Raw genomic sequence first — 22,720 nt, 5'->3', positions numbered from 1 at the left:
GCCCATTTAAACAAGATGAGCAAGTTGGCAAAATTACAATCAGTAGAGATGGACATCTTAAAACACTTAGAATTCCAGTTCAAATGAGTGGAGTATAAGATTCTGAAGTCAATTGTTTTCTCATCATTGAGAACTCTACTGCAAAAGCAGGCCTTAGAACCATATTGCGACTGCTCTGTAGCACTCAATGAAAAAGAAAAGGGTTCTTTACTTCAAAAGGATTTAAAAAAAAAAAAGAAGAGCTAGGAGCTACCTGCAAATAATGAAAATGCAGGATTTGAAGCAGAAATTTTCTAAAATATAGAATGTTACATGCAAGTATGCAGCTCAAAAGCATCTTGTTCTTGTTCAGTGAAACGGGTAAACTATATGAGAGTTGCATAGGATGCCTCTTCTTTTTTTTTTCTCTTATATGAAGATGGATGGAATTCTGACCTACTTGGTTCAGAGTGTTTTTGTGGTGGTGTAATTGATGATAACATTTTGTGAATTATTAACATGGCTTATTTAAAGCATCTTGCTGGATAGACAATAAGACTGGTTATTTCTTTGTTACATGCAAGAAAGATGTTCTGTTTGCTCTTCTTGTGTTTTTCTTCATTCTTCTTCTCTCTCTCTCTCTCTCTTTTTTTTTTTTTTTTTTTGGCAAGACGGTTTGTTACATGAACCAATCCATGGACAGATTCTTGTTATGTTGTTCCTAACATCTGCAAATTTAGACATTTGGGGTAACATACTGTAATATTGTTTGTAAGTTGGTGCATTGTGACCTTTGAATCTATGCATAACACTTAGCAAAGGATCACTAGCATGGTCAGTCTCCACACACACACACACACAGGTATGCTATATGACTTTAAATATTTAAATAGAAGGCCTGAAAAGGGCACACCACACAAAAAAAAATTGTGGCATTCTCTCATACCAAGTATTGTGAAGTGCTCTTCTTGTTGATTTAAAATTTTGTTCAGTACTTGGAAGAATATCTTTATCACTTTTGACAATGTTGTGAGCTTATTAATTCAGAAGAACCGTTAAGGAGGTGCAGATAAGCATGATATGAGAATCAATCCAGTCTTGGGGGGGAGGATAAAGTAAATTGGAGTTTTCTCATCATTTTAGAGGACTCAAACCTCAGCCAGAAGACGTTCAGCTTCTCCAACATTACTGAGATGATCGTCATGAACCAGAGTCTTAGAACTGCACTGGAGATTATATCCTGTCATAATCAACGACATTAAACTCAGCTCCACTGGAGCTGATTATATCTTGAAGATGATTCGTCATCGATGGAATTTAAACCCACTTTCGATCCTAGGCATGCTGACCAACAGGATTTTTGTTAATACTTTGAATACACCTACAGATGCAAAATTATCACATTTCTGCAGCAAAGAGAATAAAACAGAAGCAAAGAAAAAGAATCCCATCAAGGAGGCAGCAATATGAATTAAAATTTCAAACTTCATATGTGGATCAACACTGCCTGAAAACTCTATGAGAAGATTTCCTGGGATACACTTCCAGTGGACTGTGCAACAAATTTACCCACATCTGCCTTCTACTTTTCAAACTCAAACCTTGAGTTTAGACGTCCTTCTTCTTGTACTTACAAGTGAAACAAATGCAATGATCAGGACAGAAGTGGAAAGCAGGAAGACCTTCCATGGGGAGCATCCATAAAAGTTGCTCCATGTCTTTATCAGTTCCTGAACAGCAGAGAGCACGAAATGCATAAACATATAGGACACTCAAATTTGTGGTCAAAAGATTTGGTTTCTCATCACAAAGAATATTCGCAAATTTGACATGACAAATCTTTACAACTGTGCCAAAAGAAAGAGAAGAATAGAAGATAGTATACAAAAATAGAACTTTCATATTTCTGGAAGAATATGGAAACGAAAACATAGAAATGACAAAACATTATATATATCAAAAGAAGAAACAAGTTCCATCATAATGATACCAAATACATATATCAACACATAAGCACACAATTAACATGTGTGAGGGTGTTGGATGCAAAATCAAAAGCATAGATGAGAATAGGCAACATAGCATCAATCATAAAACAAGCACTTCCTGAAGATCTCATCGAATTGAAATTATTATAAATCTACAGATTGCATGAGTTACTGGGATTATTTTGTTAAGACAATATATGTTATTAAAAGTTTAATGGCTGGAGTATTGGACAATGGTTCAAGTCTTTAATCCTTCTCAGTTTGCATGTGGTTAAAAACTTAGAATGTAATTATTGTGCTTCTAAAATTAATCACCATTATTATTGCTGTAGCTTAACAGCAAAAGCTCTGTACATTTTACCAAAGTATTGTCACAAGCTCTGAAGGATGTCAGTGAAGGACCACGCATCAAGCATCAAGAATGACATGCAGATATGTCAGAGATACATTGACAATTCATAAGAAGTCAAAAATATTTGAAACAAATGAGCTTTCATGTAATAGATAAGATGCTGGAGTGAGCTAAGGATATAACCTTATTGCATCCAGCAAGTCCAAGTCTACGACTATGAAGTATTGTAGTCATGAACTGCATAAGTACTGTAAAACATGAAAGAATAAGAAACAAAGACTAACTTTTTCAGCCACAGGTTGCTCTTGCTGCTCCAAGATATGTCGACCATCTTGCAAAAGGTGTTTCTGCTGCATGAAGATGCTCTGAGCATGCTTGTAGAGTTCGACATCAAGGCTATTCAAAGCTATAATATGATTCAAAACTGTCTCTGGAACAAGAAGGCGTGCCTGCAAATCCAGACTAATATCAATTCAATAGTATATTAATATTTCCAACCTATTATATTCTACAGCTAGGTGAATAAAGATCAGAAGCAAAGTGTAGTTTAGCATATGTATGACTATGGATAAAAGCCTACTATTAAACATGAAACTTTACAAAAGCAATTTCACAGTTACAAACTTCCATGCAATTGCACTTTACAATTGCTGTTATTTTGGTAGATTAAGATTGTGGTATGTATAGAGGGTGATAAATTACTCCTACAAGGGAAATCGAATTCAAATGTTTTTGGCTTCATTAATGAAACAGGGATCAATATCACCTTTTGTCAAAACAAAACAAGACACAAAACCAAAACAAAAAAAAGAACTTTTTGTGCTAATTGAAACACAAAAATGTTCACTATAAAGATGCAGACAGTAGCTTAAACACCAAATATAAAAAATGTGTCATCATATCATCATAAAATTTAGCTCGTCTATTCCAAATTTATCTAACATGTGAAACAGTGAAAAATATAATGAGTGAATGATTCGACTAGATGTTCTGGTTCTGTTGTTTTGTTTGTGCAGATTGTTTTGCTCAATAAGCAGAACCAAAAATAAAAAAATAAAAACAAGAATGGCATTAATCAGTATCTTTAGTCTACAGTACCTCATTGATTTTGATTACTCCAACAATTTTCTAATGTGTATTGGAATAAGAGCAGAAACAATTACAGGGAACTATTACTGTCCATATGAATTTCTACAGGTCACCTTTTTTGCACCTCACCTCCTTGGAAAAGTTAACAGGGGCAATTCTTTTCAATGACATGGTACGACGAGCTGACTGAGACTTTCGTAAACTGGCTATGCAGACTTCATAGGCTCCCATCGATTTCCTGATTCCCATCTAATAGCAGCAAAGATATATATCAGCTTAAAGGAAAGTAACAAATCAGGAGACCAAAAGATTAAGAAAAAAGCTACTTTTTCATGTGAAACAACCAAAAGATATCAGCTGCAACTGTGCAAAATTTTCAAAGGAAGCAAAAAAGTGGGTTTACATTTTCTTTTCCTAGTGCAGCATCTGTTGAAGGAACTTCACCAACTTGTTGACTGTAGTTGCTACTCTATCATGAAAATAAAGGGTGTAAGGAATAACATATGTTAGTGAAAAACAAGGCACCTGCACATGGTTACAAACAATACCATAATCAACCTTTACCTGAACTTCATTTGATCCTTCGGCTTCAGTGTCTGGAGTAGAAGAGCTAAATTCTGTGATAGGAAAACATAGATATAAGAAATGAGATTATGCATCATTGTTCATATTTGATCTTCATAAGACTTAAAGGTCAAAGACAGCAAAGCATAGCCACTCAGAAGAAAGCCCATAACACCCATGACATGCAGAATGAGAATTATGAAATTATCTCATCAATATTGTAAATTAGTACCTTCACAATATTATGAATTCTTGATGCCATGTTATGACTCTATGGGTCTCACAGAATCTAAACAGTAGAATTGGGATGGAACAAGGGCTCAAATAGAAGAAAAAAAGGAAAAATCAATTTACAAAGAATATACTGAAAAGGGCATTGCTTAGTATTTTATTTACTTTAGTAGAGTGCTCTTTTTCTTTTTCTTGGATTTGGGATGGAATGCAAACAAAAATTAGGTCTTTTCTGCAAAATGAAGGATTACGAGTGGATTGACCTTTTACAGGAGGCACTTTTAGTGCATAAATTTAAACTTTGGAGTGATCTTTTATTAATTTCTTGTATAATTCAAGCATATTTCATTGATGTACTTTACATAATAAAACTATAACAATCCAGTGACGATTGAACACATAAAATTACAATCATGTTAACATGACAACACCTATACTTTGTACTTCGTATCCTCAAGTCCACATGATGTCAAAATTGATGCCATCTCAATGAACAACAGATCTTACCAGTTTTATTGGATGACTCCAGCACAGCAGAAGAATTCAAGGCTTCAGACTGGGAAAGCACTTGTGCTCCAACCATATTAGCAAACATCCTAGCAGACTCCTTGTGATCTTCAGTGAGTCCGACATACAGCATCTGATCCAGCCTGCTCTGTTGGATACAAAATGCAGTGAATTATGTTTCATGAAGAACAAAGAGGGGTAGTATAAAGATACCCTCAGAAGTGATTTCCTATACCTTTGCAACCTCAAGAACAAGATGACCAAGCACTGGGTGCTTTCGCACACAATAGCGCACCTCATGTGATTCCATTAAATAAGAGTTGTTTGTAAGTCCTGCAACCTGTTGATGAACATAAGAAAGTAGAATAGACAACCATGAATATATTTTAGTACCGGTGATGACATCAAAGAGAAAAGAACAAAATTTTGCGAAGAGGATAGCTTGTAAGGCAATTGACATAACTGGAAATTGAGTCTCAATAAATCAAAATAACATTTGAAGTTAATGGATAGTAATGTGTATACAACAAACTCCATGGATGTTAAATTCATATAGATATACCTTCAACCAAAAAGTGGAGCTTAATTGTATGGAAATATGTAAGCAAACCTTACAATTAAGAGAAAAAGAAAGAAATATCCGACAGGGTATCTGTTGCCAATACGATGGCAATTGTGATTTCGCTTCTCAGAATGATCAGATAAATGACAGAATAAGTACTTATGCCTTTGCACAAATAGTAATAAAACGTTTCTCAAGCAATACATCCAGCTACTTGTAACAGCATATTGTATGCTTTGCTTCAAAAATTTTAAAAAAAAATTAAAAAAAAAAAAGCTTATCATGCTTGAAGTTAAAACTCAATAATAAAAGCTTGATGTACTACATATAACAATAGTTTTCAGTTGTGTACTTCAACTATAGATCTTATAATTTCCAAATTTTAATATTTGCACAATTAAGTGCAAAGAAGGCTGAAAATATCTGCCAAAATAGGCTGGGCTATATTCAGTATGCACAATAAACATGCTACTATACCTGAAAAGTGGCTCCATTATGAATGATCTCATGAGCTATAGGATTATTGATGAACTCATGTAACGGCATAACCATGTGTTCCATGTTATACACATCTCTTGTCTCATCACTCCAAAGTTTCCTGAGCTTTCTTGCATCCCTCTGCCAAGGACTTGAAATTAAATATTGAGAAGAAAATGACAGATGCGGAATCAAATGAAAAAACAACTTCATGAGGAAAGAACAGAAGAGACATTATCTTGGGTCAGTCATGACATCCCAATTGATTCTTTTTAATAGATTTGGCAAAGAAAACACCATTTTTATAATCCAATAATGCATCTATAATGAATACTCCAGTCGATGAAACAAGTGGACCCTATCTCATATCAGGAGCCTCGACAATAAGAGCAATGCCTTAATCTCAAGTCAATTTTTGGCAGCTAGATGATTCATTTCCTTCTGGTCAGAAAGCCTCAAATAGAAACAAAAGAAGTTACAATGGTTAACTATACCTAGAAAAGTAAAATCAACCAGTTTGTCTAGATGAAAGTCACAAAAGGGAGGAGACATTATCTTAAGCTAGTGATGTGTCAATATTTAATAGTAAATTTACATCTCACAAACACCTGAGAATTCGCCTCCCTCCACTGTTTAAGCTCACTCTCTCACATCAAGAGCATTGAAAATTGGGCAGCTGCATAAATCCTTTTCCTATTTAGATTGATTTGTGGTCAAGTTTTTGTCAATTTAAAGATGTGGAAAAATTTCAGTAATAGAATTATATCCCTAGTTAGCAAATAGATACCCACTCTGATGATATTTCATGTATAATCCAGAATCATGCAATATAATGAAATTCAGAAGTATATAACACAGAAAAAAGTAACCTAGAAATGGGTATCAGAAAATCAAATTGTAATACTTACCCGAGCAAATAGATCTTCTCTCATCCAAGGAACCAAGTACTTCCAGGGCCAAATATCCAATGTGCTTACTCCATGAGTTTTTGGCCGCATTCGGCTAGACATTTGCTTCGCCGAAGTAAGGTTTGGATGAACAAGAAACCTAGCTGCAACTTCTATTGAAAATTCATACGTGCTAAATACACGATCAACTGGATTTCGAAGAATTGTAACCACTGATGTTCTGTCCTTGGGTAGCTTGGAAATCAAACTATAGTCATCATGAGTGGTTACCAACTTGCAATTTGGTTTCCTACCACAATAAGCTCAGTATTAAAAAATAAAAATTGAAAGAAGAAAATTAAATGTCCAGAATGAGTTTCTAGTTGCTATAGATAGCCTGATACAGTGATACCTAATTTGATAAAAGTGAAAAAAAGAACCTGAAAAAGAAAACAAGATGCACATGTTGCCCAAACAATGAAATAAACACTAGCTGACAGACCACATGGATATCAATTGGCCGAATTATAATCAGATTATTCCATTCATACAAACCAAATGACTATTGTTCAAATTATTTAATGCCAACGCCAAGCTAATACATGACATATTCACAGGATATCCAGTAGTACGACTAAAATACCTATTAATAAATCATATTGCTTTTTAATCATTGCTGCTAATATCCCATAAATGTCTGAATTCCATGTTCAACTGCATAGATATACATTGAGAACTTCCCCTAACCTGTTTCAAGTACTTTAGTTTTCTAATTTTTCACAATTATCTTAAAATTTAGTCTTTAGATAAACTATATTCTTTCTCACTGGATTAAATGAAAACAATCTCAAAAAAATGGAAATGTCAAACTTTCAAGTGCAGCAGAAAAACAAGTTTTAGATATTTGATATTTTGATCAGAATATAAGCTGCTGAACTTGGTATAAAAGTTGCACAGACAACCCAAATTTTTGGTAATACAAGCCAGGCAGGCACATTTCATGCGGATATCAAATAGTCAACAATCAATATTACTTAAATATCTGATTCCATTTATGAATTTGAGTAGCGTAACCTCAAGAACTATTGATGTCTCCACCTAACATATCATTAAAGATCCCAAAATTTTTATAGCTTGAACAATTGATTTCCTGTCACTTGTCCAAGTAACATAAGTTAGTAGGCAATAGTCATATATTACAATTCAAACGTGCAACTTGTCTCTTAGTAATTAGTACGTGCTTCAACAACACAATCTTGGCCCTCCTACATCATCTGATATCAGAAAGCCAAATGATCAACTCAACCTACAGAAATATCCAACTTGTTGATTAAACATTAAAGCTTTTTCAGCTGCTACATGGAAAAAATAACTAGATATTCTCTAGAAGTACTTGTTTGAGCTTTGATTTTAAGATGATTAATTTCCCCTGCTTTAAGTTGCTTAGCTCATAGATACTATAGCAAGAAATGCTTCTTACCTTGGGTTGAAGCGCAACCTGTCGTAGGAGCGCGGGCATTCCTGAGCACTCGTATACAACTTTCTCAAGAAACTGTGAGTGATTAGATGTGTCAGGCATGCTTCCATCATTATAAGAAGCTAAGAGCATGGTCTTACTAAGAATATAGCTGTGATAATAGTTGGATACACTTACCAATGGAAATACGTGCGCCCACCAGTTCTAGGAACATGCAAGAAGAACAGCAAATCTTTAAGAGTTAATTTATCTTCTTTCCCTTCACTTTCAGCAGAAGAAATTGCCCAGTTCTTGACTACCCTTTCACAGTGATCATAATCATCTTCATTGGAGGAAACAAATGAGACAAATGTAGAGGAGGCTACTGCATAATAACAAAATATCAATCGCCTGCATATTCATCAAGTATGCCTACTGATAGTATCAGTCATCAGAGAAGACATGGTTATGAAGTAATTTTTTAAAGACAAACAAGAAGGAGCATAACATTATATCAAACTAAACGTGTGCATGCCCAGAGAACTCTTTACCTCAGACCATCTAATCTTACCTTGTCTTATTTTAAATGGTGAAAAGAAAGAAGAAATTTCATATCAACACATGCAAGCCGACAAAGTAATTGTTGACGAAAAACTCGACTTACCACACCATGGAATATCTAACACAAAATCCGGCTAGCAAGACAGGTGTAGAAAAGATTCGATTCCTTCTAAATGGGTAAATTTAAAGAAAACAATACTATGAAATAACAATTAATTAGATTAGTCGAGAGAAACCATGAACCAGGAAAGAACACATACCTAAATAAACCAGTATCACAAAGAAACTAAATCTCAGAGCCCATGCCATTCCCTTCTTTCCAGATAAGGCTAAACCTACAATAACAAGTAGAGACAGCAACAAAAGCATAGCATCATAACCAACATATTAGGTCTCCCGATCGAATTGAATCGACGCGAAAAAAAAAAAACCCTAAAACCTAGCGATCAAGAAAGGGAGAACAAAAAACAAAGACTAGCGAGGGTTGGGAATCGTACCGGCCTCGGAATTCAGCATCTCGTGTTCATCGATTTGTAGGAAATCCGGCCGGCAAACGGCCCCCCTACCACGACCACCAACATCCGAGGTTGCCTTGGGGCCGCCCCCTAGTAAATAATAATTCAATTCCTTCCTCCACCGAGAGATTAAACAATATTAGGTAACAAATTTATTTTAAAGACCTTTCCACTTTCTTAGATGGCAAGATGGGCGAGAAAATATAATGGATAAATCTTGGGGGATTTGCTCAATCACCCCCTTCCTTTCCGAAGAATTCGAAGAACACAAGCGTCAAGAGTGTTTTCTTATATTAGTAGATTGAAACAGAATATAAATCATATGTTAAGGCGTTGACAAAAGACTAAATAATTTATTTATTTATTAAAAAATGGTTAGAAAAACAAAAGGAAAAGACAAAACCTACCGAAAAGAGGAGCTTTCACCATTAAATTTCATTTTACTTTTCAATTTAGCGTGCATATATTTTCTATTATATTTTAAACTTAAACACTTTAATCTTCTTTTATCCAGACTAGATTACAATTAGTTAACCACTAAAAATATTTGTGATATTAGTTAGGAATAAGAAAAAAGTTATTTTTAAACATTAAAAATATTAACATTAATAATATTAGGGGTAGTTTGGTTATTTACATGATTTATTTTGGATAAAATTCTAACTGATACGGCTTATTCTGTCCAAATTAATTAATTAAGTTTAAAATATATTGGTGTAATTTAAATTCAGGTCAAAATTACGTGTAATTTGTCTAAAGAAAGAATCTGAGGATGGATGTCATATTTGAATCCGATTTTACTCAAAGTCATATTTGCTTATTAAATGTTAAATGGATGGATACTATGTGATTCATGATCTCCAATAGTCGATTATAAATAGATATGGGTGGATCTCTAATAAACTCTAGATTTAGAGTTTAGGGTTTTGGATTTAGAGATCCATGTATATAATTTCATGCTAAAGCCACTATTATTAAAAAAGTAACGACGTTAACTTGCTTAGTGTAAATTAATTGGTGGAAAATTTGTAAATGTTCAAAACTTTATTCTGTTATCCTTTTAAGTCCAAGACATTGAATCTAATAAGAGAAATGTGAGTTAGATGTGATAAGGATAGACTTGTTTGTAAAATAATTTAAGAAATTTTTAAAAAGTTCATAAAGTATCAATTGCAAAGAGCTCAAGGGCAAAGTTTTAGAACAAATGTACTTGCGACTCTCTATTATCTATATTTTTAAAGAAAATAAAAATCAAGAAGGAACAGCCAATGCTATAAATATTAAGAGCATAGTCACATTGCCTAACAGTATCATAATCGTAAGAAAAGGGTGAGTTTTTATATACCACTTGAGATGACTTTGATGAAACTGATAACGAGGAATGAACAAGAAAATTATATAGTATTTATCACTTTCATTATATATACTGAACTTTCTAATAATTCCTTGAGTGCATATGAATAAAATTTGGACATATTAAATATTGAGAACATGCCACCTCGCCAGGCATGTCTGGGTGATATTACCACTAGATATATATATATATATATATCCCTCCTCGATGCATGAGATAATTAGTGAGTATGTGTTTGTGATGTAATGGATCGCTCTTTGAGCACATGTGAAATATGTGGTGGACGACTCGATGAGTATGTAATGATAATTTATAATTAGCCCTCTATGACCCTGTGTGAATATGATGAAAACTAGTATTCGAGACTTATGCAAACATATGAATTTAATGATTTAGATTGTATATGAGTAAGATATTTGTGTTATAACTTTATACTTGTGTAAGTTTATCTTAATATAATCAGGATTTGGTATGGTCAAGAACAGTATTATACAATCCCTATAGTTTGCATTTATAAAGTAATTCATTGTAAGTCATTTTAGATATGCTTATTTTATTTGTTAGTAATTACGGGCATATATTGGAACATCCAAATTATAATTTTATTGTTATAGATTATATGGATTCTACTCACTGGGTTGTGTGTTCACCGTGGAATTATTTTAGAGTTAGAGGAAGCGAACGCAGGTAGCGAGGAGCTATTTTTACTTCATATTAGAGTTTTTGGTTGAAGATATATCTATATGAATTTAAAAAAGTTCATGAAGTCATAAAAAAGTTATATAATAAATATGCATCTAAATTTTCTTATTATTCTTATCATGATGTGAATATAAAATGCTAGTGAAGCTTTCTGGAGTGCTAGGGTTGATCTTGATATTAATGAAAATCTGAAAATAATTTTTAAGTGAAGAATATCAACATCAATCTATTAAGACATATTTGATCAATATATTGAGAATGTATCACTTCTATAGCAACATAATAATAGTAAATTTAATTTATTATCTTGGTGGAATATAGAACTTAGTACAAAGTATCATATACTGTCATGAGTTGCCCGTGATGTATTGACAATTTCAATTGTTATAGTTGCATTTGAATCTACATTTAACACAAGTGATCGAGTAGTTGATACTTATTGTAGTAAGTTGGATTTTGAGTCGATAGAAGCTTGATAATGCATTCACAATTAGATAAAATTTATAAGAAAAAATAATTGTTATTAAAACACCCACCACCAAATGCACGTGCCTCTTATATATGTAAAACCCACGTGGTTTCCACGTGACTTGTTGGTCAAGTTTCTACACAATAACAAGATAAAAACTCTTATATTTTTACAAATAATACAACAAAAGAAACCTAAAATACCACAGGTCACAACAAGCCCCAAAATACATATTCATATAACTTAAATAGGATAAATATTACAGTGAAATAGATAAAAGAGACTATGAATAACTTTTCACCAACTTCTTGCAGACTCGGGGTCATCAACTAATCTAAAAATATTTTTCATTGAAGATAGTGAGCACAAAAGTCCAGCAAATATGCACCTCTGCAGTCTAAAAATATTATCACAAAATATGCATGTATGACAATATGATCATAATAATGTATCCATGCAATATGTCTATTATGTCCATATCTACAACTCACGTATAATAATAAGAGAATACATAATATGCATTATTTGAACTATTAAATCCTTGCTTTCATACTCCCACAGAGCTATAGCCATAAATCATCATTATATGCTCATTGAGCTATCCACCACATCATAAGCACATGCTCACAAATTATCTCATAAGAAGGGATAGACATTTAACAATAATTTTGCCTGTACATACTTGGCGACGTTGCATATGACTAGTTGTCTGTGGCCAACAAACTAAAGACCTTAATTGTAAGCATATATCTCCTTTCTATAATTATCATCGCCTACAGCGGGATAGTCAAGAGCACTCAACTCATCAATGGACGCCATGACCCTACGTCATCAGGTACCGCTAGGTCTAAGACCCCTATCTCCCAATCATAGTTTCATATCACTAGTGTTTAGTCTCGGACAGGGCAATGCGATCATCTGAATGCCACTCAAGCTTATGATCTCAAGCATAGACCATTTATCTCATAGGCACTATATAATGAACTCTACCCTTAACCCCGGGTTGAGTTAGTGAGGGGCATTGCCTAGTCGAGACTTAACTATGTGGTAATACGTGCAAGTAGTGCAATGATCAACATCATCAATCATATAACATATACATCAACTTATCATACTCAGATATGCACTAACAATCCATGAATAACTATGAAGTAGTAAAGTAAATATAATTATGCTGAAAATAACTAAATATAATTATGCATGTCATGAATTCATAAAGTCAACATCACATCAATGTTACACTATTCCTAGACTACGGAAGATTTACTTGCGTGACAAGTTTCTAAGTTAATCAACTTCAACTGCGTCACGTATCATTCTTGCATAACACAGAGTCTACCTCGATAATGAAAGCAATAAAACATGAGCATAACAATTCTACCACTAAATAATTAAATAATCATACTGATATTTAATATAGGTTTGAGTATGTCCATCTAAAAATTCTTACCTTTGTTAATCCAATAGAGTTAGTATATTAATTATGACGGTCTAACGCACTATTAATGGTTATTAATATACTTCTCATCATATTTACCGTTCCACTAGTTACCATCGATTCGAAGTAAATAAAATATACCACATTAGGTTAATTTTTTTTTATTGAATATAACTACACGTCTAATATAGTTATCAAAGTCCAATTAGAAATAAATTTTCATTAGAGCAATTCGTAGTGGTAATCTTATGCTAATGCCTCATTTATCAATATCAGTTTATAGCAATCATTATGAATCACTAATTTACCCTCGAAATGTGATTAATAATTAAAGCTTAAGTTGACAACGATAATTAAATAAATTAGCTAAGTAACTTAGAACAACTAGAGGGTAACTACTCTACTTAGGCCAGCTTAAGCCCAAGAGTCCAACATAATTCATTAAATTAAGCCTAAAGCCCTAAAGGAACTCAGCTTGCAATGCATAAAAACCTCTTAGGCTGGGCTGTAGCCCAACCCAAATAACGCTAACCTAAGGATTGGGCTCAAAGCCCAATTTAGCCAAAACTTCACTTGGGCTAGGCCGCAACCCAATCCAACCCGCGAGCTGGGCTGAGCTGCACCTAGCCCAACTTCACCATATTCTCATTCTTTCCTCCTCCAAACCAAACCAAACCAAGGAAGGCTATCAACAACGAAAGGAGCACATCGACAAAAGTCGAGGGAACCCAAAGGAAGGAAACTGAAGGAATGGAAAGTTAACGGGCAAATCACTAGCTGGCCAAGGTGGTTGGCGGTGACGAGAGGCCTTCTCCATGGCCGACGACTATGGAGATTGCCATTAGAACCCACTGAGCCATGAGAGCTGTAATAGACGGTATCGAAAGCTTTGCCTAGGGAAGAGAAAACTTTCCCTTTAGTCGGGGAAAGAAAACGTCAACGAGAATGGCTGAAAAAAGGTTCGCAAACCGATGAGTAGAGGATATCATGCATAGCTTCAACTGAGAGAACCAACCACCCATTGAAGGTACCTACGTCAAGGGGACAACGAGAGGATGCTCCCTAGATCAGCGCAACATCGACATGAGGTCGTCGGCCTGCTAATTTTCCTATGGGATCGCAAGGAGGATGGGGAAGGGGAAAGCACTTCAAAGTTAAATTAAACTAGGAATTAACTACACAAGATGGGGGGAGGACTCACCGACGAGCATCTCTGGGGCAACAGCAAGCTCCGGCAATGCTTCGGTGCGTGAGAAGAGAAAGTGAAGAGAGTGGCGACTGCAGGGAGAAGAAATAAAAGAAGAGAGGGAGGGGGAAAGGGTAAGGCCGGCACGTGTGCTCACTACTTTAAAAAAAAAAAATAGAACGGGATGCCACAGTTGTAAATTTGATAACATTTTATAAATTAGTATTGTTTACTAATTTTAATATATTTATTTCTTATTAGAACAAGTATCGTCAATTATTTAGGATATTGAACAATAAGTTCTTCATTTACAATCACTGATTCAATCAATAAGTTCATTGGATTAAAGGAAAGTGTTCATATGTGATATTATACTTTATGAAAGATTGTGATACTTATCTTTTACTTTATGTTTTAAGTTGATTAATCTAGTTTCTTTGCATTAGTTTTAAGTTGATTAATTTAGTTTCGTTTATTTTATAGATGCACTTGAACAATGAGGATTGTCTGAATAATTGAATATTTTGTTCTTTTCTAACTTTGGGATGTTGATATTTTTTAAACTTGTGTTAGCTTTTTATTTATTTTTAAATATAAGTTGGATAACTAAACCAATCCTAGTAAAAAAAAAGAGTCGTCTAAATATATATATTATTTAAATTTTTAATAAGTTCTAACTTTAATATCTCTAAATCGAATATATAAACTTTGCCAGGAATTGATAATGCCAGTCACTAAGTTACAAGCATAATTCATGAGTATTTTTAACATTATAAGAAAAGAGAGAGACAAATAAAAGGATTATACTTATCTGTCTCGTCAATTATAAAATTGTTTGCAAAATTAAACCCAAACTTAGGGTTCAAATAAAGTGTGCAAACGATATAATCAGTAAAAAAGAAAAGAAAAAAAAAAAGAGGGCGTTATTTGCAAATTTCCGTAACTCCGTTTAAAAGTCTTCGGATATGACTCATGTCGAGCTTAAACCGATTTTAGGATCCGAGTCCAATGAATCTTCCGGACTTCCTCTTGCTTTAGGTCTCACATCTCAGTCCCTGCTCTTTCTCCCTCCTTGGTCGATTGATTCCCATCCCATGGCGGGCCTGAATCGCTCGTCATCGAGGAATATTTTCCCCCCTCAAGAGCTTCTCGACGATCTCTGCAGGTGATTTATTTTTTCCTTTCTTGTTTCTTTTTTCCCATTTGTAATCTTTGAGGCGTAGTACGAGTACAAGATGTTCTCGCTGAAATTATAGAGTTCATGAGGAATTATTTGGATTTTTCGCAGCCGGTTTGTGCTGAATGTTCCAAAAGAAGATCTGGAGTCGTTCGAGAGGATATTGTTTCTTCTCGAGCAAGCGCATTGGTTCTACGAGGACAACTCCGTCGAGCAGAATCCCTCGCTCAAGTCCCTCTCCTTCAGGGAATTCACATCTCTCAGTATATTTCTTACTTGATTCCTGCTTTTACTGTTGTCTAATGCATCTCTGCTTACATGAAGTGGATTGCTTATTTGCAGTCTAATGTTGATTTTAGGTTTGCTTATTTCTTATCCTTGAGGTTGTCGTCGATGAGGAGTTTAGAAGGAAAACGTTTGCATGAATTTTTAAATGCTTCTTTTTCAAAGGAAATAGGAATTCAACCTGTAGTTTCCTGGCTCAGCGTTTGCTGGCTCCGTTGCAAGTGATTGCCTTCTGCAAGCTAGCTATTTCTAATCCAATTGTCACTAAGCAAAGCAGACATCATAGCAATTCATAATGCCATCCCAAATTATTATAGGTTGGGTGCAAGCCAAAAACACATGGCTTTGCTCTTCATGTTCGGCCTTACTGCACCTTTGACATATTACAATGGTGGATATATTTTTCTGAAAAATATTCACATTGATTGGTGATATCTCCCAAAGCATTTTCTAGAAGATCACACCCAAAATTATTTAAAGATCTTAGATTCATGTCCAGGTTAGCCTGTGACTTAAGAAACTACCACTCTTAATTGATTATTGATGATTGTTCTTCATTAAATATTCTTCATTCTTAAAAAATCTTAATGGCATATTGGTATATCAGGATTGTGAACTTGTTTCAACTTTGTTCATTACTGAGTAGATGCATTTCTTGATCTTATTTTCCCCTTAATGTCTTGCAGTGTTTAATAGTTGTGCTGCTTTGAGGCCATATATCGCACATATTGATGATATATACAAGGATTTTACCAATTACAAGTTTCGAGTTCCTGTATCTGGTGCAATCATATTGGACGAGTCTTGTGAGAGAGTAAGCTGACTCCTAGCTAAGAGCATCTATCTTGGTCTACTTTATTGTTTTCTAGACTTAAGTGCACTCGTTTCCGATGTTTTACACATGAAACATATATTTTTCCTCTTTTTTCCTTCTCCTTTGTTGTCAAGCATTGTAATTGAATTGATGGCTTCTCCCAGGGCAACTAACCAATATTTTTTATTTTACTTTTTATCCCTTAGATTTGCTAGATTTGTGATCCTCTTGCTGACCTGGCTTTATGAGCCAGTAACCTAGGGAATTATGTATATGGAGAAAGGCATATTGTTTACATTATTGACTAAGTACATAATATATATATTTTTTAATGTACTATTTTATGCTTGAAGTATTATAGCTTAATTTTACATTTGAACACTTTGTGAGCTGTTTGGTGTGTGAATACTTGTAAGGATAAACTACCATTTCTTCTAATCATCAAATATTGTGATAAGTTATTACTTTTTCACTCTATTTTAGTATTATCCTTTGACAAATTAGGACTCCATTACTTAGCCAGTTAAAAGTGTAGTTTTCTGCAACTTTTATCACTCAGAAATTGTTCTTATGCTGAAATTGCAGTGTTTACTTGTCAAAGGCTGGAAGGCTGGAGCTAGTTGGAGTTTTCCTCGTGGCAAAAGGAGCAAAGATGAAGAAGACCATACATGTGCTGTTAGAGAAGTAAATACTAGATTGGTTTCTTCTTTTGAGCATCACCATATAGATTAGAAGATTATTCAAATTCTGTGTTGAAGTGGCTACATATGCCGATTAAAGAAATCAATCTAGTTTGTCTCTTTTTGTTGTTTAAGGTGAATATATTTATGATTTATGTTAAATGATTAGAAAAAAATATAGTTTACAACTGTGTTGTGATGCCCTTGGTTTTCTTTAGTGATTTTAACCTTTCTCATTAAGACCTGCAGCTTGTCACATGTGGTGTTGCTATTCACTTTCTTTCTGATATTGTTACTCAACTCATCCGCTAACTGTGTTCTTGTCTTATGCTGTCTGGACAACTTATTCAGGTTTTGGAGGAAACAGGGTTTGATGTTTCCAAACTTTTGAAAATGGATGACTATATTGAAGTTGTAATTGGTCAGCAAAGGGTTCGGCTCTACATTATAGCTGGGGTCAAGGGGGATACTGTATTTGCACCTTTAACTAAAAAGGAGATCAGTGTATGTAATCCTGCTGATATCTTGATACTTCCTGCTGATGAATAAGATTCCCGATTGTGCTTTATTTTCTAATGTTTACTATGAAGAGAATTTTGGTTTAAAGAATCTCTCACAATTTTTTCCAGAATGGGTTTTGTATATGAAATTGGTATCTTTTGGAGAGATTTGGATTTAAAATCTCCCACACTTTTTTTTATACGGTTTCTTTTATTTCTATATGAAATTGGTGTCTTTCTTTGGATGGTCAATTTATTTAACTCGTTAGAGCATATACTCTTTTGGTGTAGCGATTAATCTGATATCAATACTCTTGCTCAAGGATGTTGTACTAGCGGCACATGCTGTGCCGATACTATATTGGCACACCTGAATGTGCCACTAACATACTAGCATGCTTGTAAAATGGGTTTTTAGGGTATTTATACACATTTTAAGTTCTAATATATGTATTAAAGCCTTTATTACAGTTTTATCCCTAAATAATGTTGTAAAAGATTTAGCTATAACTATAGTCAAGTAGAAATATGATTGATTACTATATATCAAAAATTTATCAAATAACTTTTCTTTCCCTTTGGTTCCTATATTTTGAAGATTATTTTATATAAATCTAGTACAAAATGCTAGATTTATTTAGAATGACTCTTACAAATGATAGATCTAGTTTCTATTTGCTACAACTAGGATGATTAATCTTAGATTTGGTTTCTAAACCAAAAGGGACCTGAAAAATGGGTCTCCTTGAGTAAGCTAAATATGTATTATGTGGCACTCAGGACGTGCTGCTCAATACCTATCTTTATCAAGCGATATGGATGATACAAGCAACAACATGCATCTTTACGATCAATTATGATCAAGTAGAAAATACATGTCAACACACCACTAACATGGAGTGTACCAACCGGCATGGCAATCATTGTTCTTGCTTACTGAGTGTATTTGTCTTCCTGAACTGTGGCATTATGGTCTGTATGCTTTGTGAACTTGTAAAGTTCCTTTGGAGGTAATTGGTGTCTTGGAAAGGAGATATCATTACTTTGTAATATAAATTTTTCTAGGGAAGGTTTTGATAGAAAGGCTGTCAGGAAGAAGAAATTTCAATATAGAGATAGTATGTGTGGAGAAAGTACGACAAAATGATTGTTTGCTCACTGTAGTAGATGATATGAAACTGTGATTTTTGTGTAATTTCATTAAGATTATTATTGAAAATTTGCTGCAAGGTTCTAATAAATGCACCATCTAATCCTCTCTCCTGTTGATTATGCCTGATCTGATAGAGGGAGAATCCCGCTTAGAAATGTGAACATAACCTTCGCTATTTCATCTCTGGCTATTTAGCCAAGTGGAAGAACTGATTACACAATTGAATCTTTTCATTCAGTGCAATGCACATGTTTCTAGTCCTTAGAATTAACAGATTTCTGCCTGCAGGAGATCTCATGGCACAGACTTGACGAACTTCAGCCGGCTGGTGATGATGCAATGTCACGTGGAGTGAATGGCTTGAAACTCTACATGGTTGCTCCATTCCTGACGTTAGTATCTGTAATCCATGGTCAATGAATATTTGCTGCTGTCTTTTAGATGACCATAGTTTGTTCATCCTTTCTTTTCTTCTGTTCCTCTGTTTCTTCTTCTTTAGAGCATTAAAAGCATGGATAATAGCACATCCTCACCTAGTGGATCAAAAATCGGATACATCTGCCAAAGGTTTGTCTTTGTCCATTTGTTGTTTCTACTGTGATTTAAAGTAATTATTAACTATTAAGAGTCAACCATCTGAATTTGTTTCAAGGAATACCCTTTTCATTGCTCTACAATGAGCTTCTGCTCAATGTATGCTAGACCAATTCATGATCCTGATCATCTAGTGTGATATATTGGTGTTTATATAAACTATGAATGGATAAAACATCTAGCTAAATGAAAGGGATCTGTCTCGAAGTACTCATGTCTAATTACTTCTATTTCTCGGTCTAAGAAAATGTTACCTAGCGAGTGAGTCAGTGACTTATAGAGTAATAGTTTTTCTTTGAGTGTCAAGAGCTATCATGGTTGAATGATAAAAGCAACAGGGACTAATCCCTACCCTTCAGAGTAGGAGCGACAGTTTTCGTCCTTACTTAACCTTAGTGTTCTAAAAGGCGTTTTGGTAGCCGCCTTGGCAAGGGCCTTGCATAGGGCATATTCAGCAATGCAACCAAACCACATATGCAGTTTTTGGTGCCATATGTGCGGGTTTTTCACCACTAAGGCGGCTTGGACACATAAGCTGTTTTTGGTTGCCATTTCACAGTTTTTCCTGTCATTTGGCTATTTAAGGCGGCTATTTGGCTGTTTAGTGGATCAAGTTAGATGTTAGTGTGTTCTTTATTTATTACCTTCTTGACTAATTCCTATTTGGAGGTTGTAGTTTTGTATTTTAGATAAAAATATTATGCTTTTGTGTAATAATATTGTTCTACTCAAGGTACGAAAAATCGGGATCGGTATCAGGATCGGGATCGACCTCCCGAAAAAATGACACGTATCGCCAAATTGGCCGTGTTGGCTGCTCGGATCGGATTGGGCTATTTTTAATTATATAAGATTCTAAATATTATTTAAAACTATAGGAAAATTTCTAAAATTTAAGAAAAGATTGAGAAAAATTAGAAAATAATAATTACTCACATATGAAACCTAAAAACTAAAAAAGTACTAACTTAAAACTGCTGCAACGAAGGAGAGAGAGAGAGAGTGGAAGAAGCGAAAAGAAAAAAACTTTGCCATAGTGAAGGAGAGAGAAGAAATAAGAGAAGAGAGAAAGAATAAATTTTTTTAAAAAATCTCAGCTGTGATCATCGGAGGTGGATCTAAATCGGTGGAGTTTGCCAAAATTGGATTTGTGCGTTGAAGAAGCAATAACTATGAGAGAGAAATAGTGAGAAGATCGATTGATCCAGATTGGGATCGGCCGATCCAACCCGATCCACAATCCTTTGAACTATGGTTCTACATATATCATTTAGTACATTTATACATATACTAGTTTATTGAACCAAATTGTACATATAGTATATATTTTATCATAATCTTTTTAATGTATTAAAATGCTAGACCACATAGGCGCCATGTGTGCCCACTGCCCACATACCATCTTTGCGCTATGCAGTGGAGTGGCTGCCCACCTACCGTAGGTGCTTTTCACAATTTTGGTTAACATTATCTAATTTTTATAATGAGCCAAAATATACTCTATACTCTAATTGATTCTTATCTAGATTGGGTTTGCGAAGAAATTTTAAACATGTAGTGAGGGTAGCTTAATTAGTTCTTTGGCCTAGATGATCTCTAATTTCTATTGACATTCATGAAAAATCTATGTACTTTAAGCATTTCTGTTTAATGTGGACCTATAACATGTTTTGTTGAGAAGCGCATGATGTGATACTATAATTGTGGTGCTTCCCATATATTCTTTCCAGTTTACAGAAAAAAACAGTCATAACTTTCTCTACCTAAAGAATCATAGAAGATAATGATGACGTGGAATTTCAGAAATTACATGAGGCCAATGATTAGAATATTCTATACGAGCATCTGTGCAAATTTCATTTAACTTGTATGTATGCAGTTAATACTTAATAGATTTCTAAAACATAACTAAATGTGAACTTTTACATTTATTATGCTACTTAAATAACATATATAATGGACAAGGTGTCCACGTGAGTAGTAAATATCTCTTGGCAGGTGATGCACTACTTTTCTGTTCCTTCTTATTCTATCCAATCCTTAATCCTGTCAGGACACTCAGTTTACAAGGCACTCTAATTGCAGTGGTAAGAGGCCTTCATATGATTTTCATTTTTTTTCCCATGGGCTAGTTTTGGCCACCAGCAACCGATTGGTTATAACTGAACTTAGAAGTTGTTTTGACACCTTGTTTGGGATCAGCAGCAACCAAGAGTGTTTGTTGATTTTCACTTCAAGCATGATCTTTATGGTATAAAGGATGTAAAACACCTTGCTGGTTGGTATATGCTCTGCTTCTTCCTTTTGTTCCTGAAATAATCAAAGTACAGTATATTTTCAATCGGGTCATATGAAATGTGTTGGCGTGAGCTTGGTTCAATATTATGAAAGCTTGTCTAGGAAAAACTTGATTCCACAGCAATCAGGTCTGAGTGCCTGAACAGAGCAACTTAAAAGATTTTATTAGTTGGATTACATTCTTGCATCTTGTGTACAGTGTGACTTACCTTGAATACTGTAGTAGAAGCAAGGAAGATTGCATGTTTATGCATAATACTATAATTATTCCTTTATATTATTTCTGATGTTTATATATTACATTTTACTGCACTGATATATGTTTTTCTACATCTGAGCAGGCACGTCAGTATGGAAAGCAAAGAACAGCTCAGGAGGTGTAGTAGCTCCAGAGAATCCACTGCTTAGGGCCGGACCTGAGCCTCAAAATGTCGACACTCGTCCTGGTAGAAGTTTCAGAAGCTTCAGATTCGACACCACCAGCATCTTACAGTGTGTGGGAGATGTTTTCGCTGCCAGCTAAAGATGAATATTGATCAAATCATGGATAGATTTGTTGTGCCGTGCCCTTGTAACGCTGAACATGACCTCAGGAAACTTACTGCTGTTACCTCTGTAAATCTCCATCTCTGTGTATATGCACTTGTACACATGTCCATGCATGACCAAACTTGACGAAAAAGGTTCTAGCTCAATGATGAACCGATCTAAAACAAAACAAATGTTGGTTTTTTTTTTGTCTTTTCTTTTTACAATTTCTGAAAGGAAAATGATAAGAACATCGGATCGGATCATGTACTGGACATATGGGTCTACGCCTGCATACCAGGTGCATCATTAGACCGAGTTCACTATGGCTTGGTTATTAATGTGTTATTGGGTGGCTTAAAGCTTTCTGTAAA

General features: G+C 34.5%; 2 protein-coding genes across 4 annotated transcripts; one reads left to right on the top strand and one right to left on the bottom strand.

The window, feature by feature from the left end:
• Positions 1 to 1,424: 1,424 nt before the first annotated feature.
• On the bottom strand, positions 1,425 to 9,459 carry LOC140771116 (protein-tyrosine sulfotransferase). 3 transcript variants are annotated; one of them, XM_073112521.1, is made up of 14 exons: positions 9,334 to 9,459; positions 9,151 to 9,258; positions 8,914 to 8,988; positions 8,291 to 8,477; positions 8,117 to 8,188; positions 6,658 to 6,946; positions 5,750 to 5,890; positions 4,946 to 5,050; positions 4,711 to 4,858; positions 3,973 to 4,025; positions 3,812 to 3,877; positions 3,538 to 3,657; positions 2,604 to 2,768; positions 1,425 to 1,709 (listed from the first exon to the last, which is right to left on the bottom strand). In XM_073112521.1, exons 2-14 carry the CDS (start codon positions 9,167 to 9,169, stop codon positions 1,575 to 1,577), a joined length of 1,575 nt encoding a protein of 524 aa, XP_072968622.1. In that variant the 5' UTR covers positions 9,170 to 9,258; positions 9,334 to 9,459; the 3' UTR covers positions 1,425 to 1,574. The 3 variants fall into 3 exon arrangements, with proteins under 3 accessions (XP_072968622.1, XP_072968623.1, XP_072968621.1); XM_073112522.1 differs by having other exon boundaries at positions 8,291 to 8,474; positions 9,151 to 9,454; XM_073112520.1 differs by having other exon boundaries at positions 9,151 to 9,453.
• A 5,859-nt stretch (positions 9,460 to 15,318) lies between these two features.
• LOC140771362 (mRNA-decapping enzyme subunit 2) lies at positions 15,319 to 22,720 on the top strand. The gene is made up of 8 exons (XM_073112871.1): positions 15,319 to 15,482; positions 15,606 to 15,757; positions 16,466 to 16,593; positions 17,179 to 17,277; positions 17,625 to 17,777; positions 19,215 to 19,318; positions 19,426 to 19,493; positions 22,160 to 22,720. The coding sequence occupies exons 1-8, from the start codon at positions 15,412 to 15,414 to the stop codon at positions 22,339 to 22,341; spliced, it is 957 nt and encodes a 318-aa protein (XP_072968972.1). The 5' UTR covers positions 15,319 to 15,411; the 3' UTR covers positions 22,342 to 22,720.

The sequence above is a fragment of the Typha angustifolia genome, chromosome 11 (assembly GCF_048772165.1).
Source record: "Typha angustifolia cultivar Huaian chromosome 11, ASM4877216v1, whole genome shotgun sequence".
NCBI classification, from domain to species: Eukaryota; Viridiplantae; Streptophyta; class Magnoliopsida; order Poales; family Typhaceae; genus Typha; species Typha angustifolia.
The sequence above is the reverse complement of the archived record's forward strand: the minus strand, read 5'-3'. Positions and strand labels throughout refer to the sequence as shown.

Bases quoted from the DNA above. Each gene is read 5' to 3' on its own strand.
- LOC140771116 (XM_073112521.1), bottom strand. The intron at 5,891-6,657 runs GTAAGTATTACA...AGTCCTTGGCAG, and splicing joins GAGAAGATCTATTTGCTCGG to AGGGATGCAAGAAAGCTCAG. The intron at 3,878-3,972 runs GTAAAGGTTGAT...TTTTCATGATAG, and splicing joins AAGGATCAAATGAAGTTCAG to AGTAGCAACTACAGTCAACA.
- LOC140771362 (XM_073112871.1), top strand. From the start codon at position 15,412: ATGGCGGGCCTGAATCGCTCGTCATCGAGGAATATTTTCCCCCCTCAA. The intron at 15,483-15,605 runs GTGATTTATTTT...GATTTTTCGCAG, and splicing joins CTTCTCGACGATCTCTGCAG to CCGGTTTGTGCTGAATGTTC. The intron at 17,778-19,214 runs GTATGTAATCCT...TTCTGCCTGCAG, and splicing joins TAACTAAAAAGGAGATCAGT to GAGATCTCATGGCACAGACT.